This window comes from Sardina pilchardus, chromosome 17 (assembly GCF_963854185.1).
Source record: "Sardina pilchardus chromosome 17, fSarPil1.1, whole genome shotgun sequence".
Taxonomy (NCBI): domain Eukaryota; kingdom Metazoa; phylum Chordata; class Actinopteri; order Clupeiformes; family Clupeidae; genus Sardina; species Sardina pilchardus.
This window is the reverse complement of record NC_085010.1, coordinates 7,602,406-7,607,405: the sequence shown is the minus strand read 5'-3', so window position 1 is coordinate 7,607,405 and position 5,000 is coordinate 7,602,406. Positions and strand designations below refer to the sequence as shown.

The 5,000-nt window shown below is 41.1% G+C and overlaps 1 protein-coding gene across 1 annotated transcript in view; it reads right to left on the bottom strand.

Moving 5' to 3' along the window:
- The window catches only part of cped1 (cadherin-like and PC-esterase domain containing 1), a 115,848-nt gene that overhangs the window by 14,270 nt on the left and 96,578 nt on the right, over nt 1-5,000 (bottom strand). The window contains exon 16 of the mRNA XM_062517638.1: nt 2,378-2,514. Within this exon, the coding sequence (XP_062373622.1) occupies nt 2,378-2,514 (137 nt within the window). The remainder of the gene's footprint in view (nt 1-2,377; nt 2,515-5,000) is intronic.

Here is a 5,000-nt window from a genome sequence, read left to right as displayed (position 1 = left end):
GTCTGTCTGAAAGCGGCTACACTTTCCCTTCTCCTCTACCATCCTAAACAGCTCAGACGACCTCTCTCGCTCATAAGGCGGACCAACAGACGGCCAACTGGGGAGGATTCTGACCGGAGGATTGGACTACAGATAGAAGAAAACTATGGGTACCACCACATTGGGCTCCAGCACGTGCGTAAACAGTGCCGCCATCATGGTGGGGGCAACAGTCACTGGCCAATAAAGAAGCAGGTGTCCCTGATTGGAAATCACACAGGTGTCTCTGAACATCACACAGGTGTCTCTGATTGGACATCACACAGGTGTCTCTGATTGGACATCACACAGGTGTCTCTGATGGGACATCACACAGGTGTCTCTGATTGGTGGACATCACACACACAGGTGTCTCTGATTGGACATCACACCTGTGCCTCTGATTGGACATCACACAGGTGTCTCTGATTGGACATCACACACACACAGGTGTCTCTGATTGGACATCACACAGGTGTCTCTGATTGGAAATCAGACAGGTGTCCCTGATGGCAAGTATTGCCTATAGACAGTAAGGTGTTTGCCCCCAGCAATGGCGGCCACATTCACATAGACGAACCAGAGAATAATAAGTCTAATAAGGGGAGAACGACCACTCGCTGAATACTTCCGCATGGTACTGCAACTAGAGGGCTATCGCGAGCAAGTGGAGAATGAATGGAGGTGAATGGAGTTTCTCCTAAAATCCACTTTTCTCTGGATATAATTTTTTGTGTAGAAATCGGAATATTGCATGTGAAAGGAGGGTCAAGGAAAATACACACGGCTGAGTATTAGATTTGTTAAGTCCCTTAATTGCTCTAAAAAGCCTTTCAAAAGTGTCAATGACGTCATTCATTAGCAGGGTGCTAGTGTGTTATGGGCAACAACGACCAAGCCTGTGAGAAACCAAAGGGCCATGAGTATTTGTTAGTCAACTTTCGACCTAAAACCCATATTGAGCTTGCAGAAACTAAAATCCAATCTTCGATTTTTTAATGACAATCAGGTGAAACAGACCAATTTAGCCGTCTAGCCCCATAGAGCCCCATTGTTTGATCACTTGCTTGTGATCGCCCCTAGTGGAACTGCAACAGTAACTGCAGGTACAATGCAGGTACAATGGAGTTAATAGCAAGTGGACCGGCTCTCCATAAATGGGCTCTGGGCGAACTAATAGAGCTCGACAGGCAATGCAGTGTCTAGCTTTCTAATATCTATGGTCCAGACTGCTAACATGTAACCCCTCTCCTAGTTACTCTCCACTGGCTCCATATAGTAGCCAGAATTAAATTTAAATCTCTCACTCTGGCCTATAGGACACTGACTGGATCTGCTCCCAGCTACTTCAGTTCTTTAATCACGATGTACATTCCCAACCGCCCACTGCGATCTTCTGAGGAGCGTCTGTTATGTCGACCAACCATACATGCTAGGTCAAATTGTAGATCCTACTCTTCAGTGGTTCCGTGTTGGTGGAATGAGTTGCCCAGTGCTCTCCGTTCCAGCAACAGCTTTGGATCTTTTAAGAGGGGTCTTAAGGCATATTTGTTCAATATGCACTTAGTCCTTTGAGTTTGTGATGTGTTATGGTTTGTATAATAGTATTGTTTTGTTATAATTTGTCCATTGATAGAATTTGACATTTATTTTGCTATTGTCCTTAAATTTAGCCATACCATGCTTTAGTTATTATTATTATATATAAATATAATTAACTGAGTGACTTATTTGATTGCTATTCTCATTTCACTGTTTTTATTTCTCATTAGGTTAGTGCTTAAAATTATTGTTTTACTGATAATATTACTATTCTCCCTATTGTAATTGTTTACTGTTAATTTAATTTGTACTGTTATTTATTTTATTGTCGCTTTGGACAAAGGCGTCTGCTAAATAACCATAACCATAACCATAACCATAACCATAACTGGGACCTGCCCGCTGCTACCATGCCCTCAACACGACCCCTGACTCTGGGGTGACCTGCACTCTGGGTCAACAGGCTCAGATCCTGCTAAGCTAAGCTAGCAAGGTCCAACCACATTTACATCAATAGTGGAGTGGGCCTGCAGACAGCACCATGTCCGTAGCTGGACGCCATATTGTTGAGGTCAAGATCTGCTACTTGTTGTCTTCATTTTTGTTTATGTTAACACGTTTCACATCCAAACAATTTCACACATGACATATCTACGCACTTGTGTACTGTATGTATTATAAGTAGTAAGGTATAGTTTTTTGTTGTTTTTTATTGGCCCCTGTAAATAAACCAATGACATTGATTGATTGATTGATTGATTCATTGACTGGTTGATTGATTGATCAATTGATTGATTGGTTGATTGATTGATTGTACCTTACGGTCCATCATGCATTGCTGCAGCTGTGGCTGGTCCAGCACGGGGTGGTAACAGCTGTCTGGTCTCCAGGCAACCTCCCTCCAATCACACGTCCTGTTATCAGAGCAGCTCAAACAGGGCACCACCCAACGACCTAGAGGGACACAGACAGACAGACACACAGACAGACAGACAGTCAGACAGACAGACAGGTCATCAGGACAGCAAGAGAGAGAGAGAGAGAGACAGAAAAAGCAACACTCATATAGACAAACTCAGACACATGGACAGACAGACTTCTAAAGAGGGAGAAAATGCAGGAAGGCAACGGAGATTACAGAGAGACGAACAGACAGACGAACAGACGCACAGACAGACTTCTAAGCAGGGAGACGGTTCAGGAAAGTCAAGAAGATTGACAGTGATGCTTCCAGCACACAAATAGATTTTTAGGAATTTTGAAAACATTTTAAAAAGTATTAGTCTATTAGTCTTAATCTGGGATTCACACGGAAGAGCTGTTCTTGCTTTCCCTGTTTTTCTCCTTTCTCTCCCACCCTCTCTCTATCCCACTCTCATTCTCTCTCTCCCACTCTCTCTCTATCCCACTCTTTCTCTCTCTCTCTCATTCTCTCTATCCCATTCTCTCTCTCTATCCCTCTCTCTGTCTGTCTCTGCGTGTGTGTTTAGCTCACACTGTGTTAGTGGTGCTCTATCCCGTGGAGAAAAGACATTTCGTTTTTACAACGCAGCTTGATCCACCACTTACTGTTACCCTGCCTGTTTAACACTCTCTCTCTCTCTCTCTCACACACACACACACACACACACACACACACACACACACACACACACACACACACACACACACATACACATACACACACAATACACCATACACAAATACAAAATACATACACAACACACAACCAAATATATAAATATAGAAGCGTCTTGGTTCCCATTAAAGAGAGTAAATGGTTAGGAAATGTCAGTCATAAGTAGTTGAGGTTTTGGCACTAATCTGCTGACCAGCATGTGACTGACTTCAGCAGCTTAGCAGCATGACAGTACAGTATGCAGTACAACTCTGTGATGCTGCCATTTCATTTTATTTATTTGTATTTTATTTATGTTTTATTTAACAGTTTTCTACAGTGCAGTAAAACTCTATGATGCTGCCATTTATGTAATATATTTAGATTTTACTTATATTTTACTGTATTTAACAGTTTTCTACAAAACAGTAAAACTTTACCGTAATTTCCCAATAATTGCACATTGATTTTTCAAAATTTCTTCAGCTCTGAAATTAATGCACAGGGGCAATTAATGTGGTATTAATATGGTTTTCTTTCTTTTAACTTGCATAAAATACTGTCCTGTGGCTTATACACAATGCGGTTAATACACAGGAAATTACTGCATTTAGCTGGGATATCAATAGTCAAAACGAAATGCTCCAAACTCCAAATAATGGTAAACATAGCTATTATGTATAAGTTGTTTATAGTTGAATAGTATTAAAATACATTCTTATATAATACATATATTTCAATTAACAGATCATTTTCTTTTAACAGAAGTCACAAATAATAAGAAATTACACATTCAATGAATTAATTTAAGAGTTTTACGGGAAACGTATGTATAGTTTTAGCAGTGGTTAATTAAATAAAGCTGCAACTGCTCGGACTGTATCTTGTTGTAGGCTAATTGATCCCCGATGTGCCACTTCCAGTATGCTCGAACCGAACCGCAAAAAAGACGGACAAGTTAGTGGAGTGCTGTCCAGTGTAAAAGTAGGCTACCTTCTGTTGCACTCAACCTGCCGTGTTGCAGCGGTAATATTACAAAACCCAACGAAATCCAAATATAATACTTAGAACTACAACTCCTTATCTACTGATTTGTCCCACCAAAGATTTTGTTTGTCTCCCCGACTAGCGCGGCGGTAAAGTGCAGACATACCAGCAAAACAATTCGCTCTGAGTATAGGCTGAGCTTCGCTCTCTGCTTAGGTTAAAATGAAGATCGTTCAGGAGAGGATTTTGGGCTGCATAGATTCAACGCAGATCTTGTTAGAATGGTGAAATAGGCCTACGTCCACACAGGTGACATTATTTTGAGGAAGAAGCAGCCAACCAAGCTCAAGTAGCATGCAGCCAGACGGGTCTTATGTAGGCTAGTTGGGAAATTAGGGCTTTAAAAAATATCGGCTCAAATTATCGGCCGAAATTCAGTTATCGGACCGATAATAATATTTCAAAAATGTCACTTATCGGCCAATAATATATATTGGGCGCCGATATATCGCGCATCTCTATTCAGCACTTTAGCAAGGAAGCCCTGCAAGCAGTCATGGCTAAATAAATAATTGAACATAGCCTACTTATTTCTGTAACTTTAAAAGTCAACTTTCTGAGTCAATTTGCCGAGCCAACATGTTCCCTTTTCAAATACCAATGTGACTATGCTGATCAACTTTGCACTACAACTAACAAAAATGCTCTCAATATGCTGATGCCATCTCCTGCCATCTTGATATTATAAATGTTGTCTCTCAATACAGAAGTGACAAACTCTAGCCCTTTCTATCTACCAATGACCTTGTTTCTGTCTAACGAGCTCGTCAGTAGT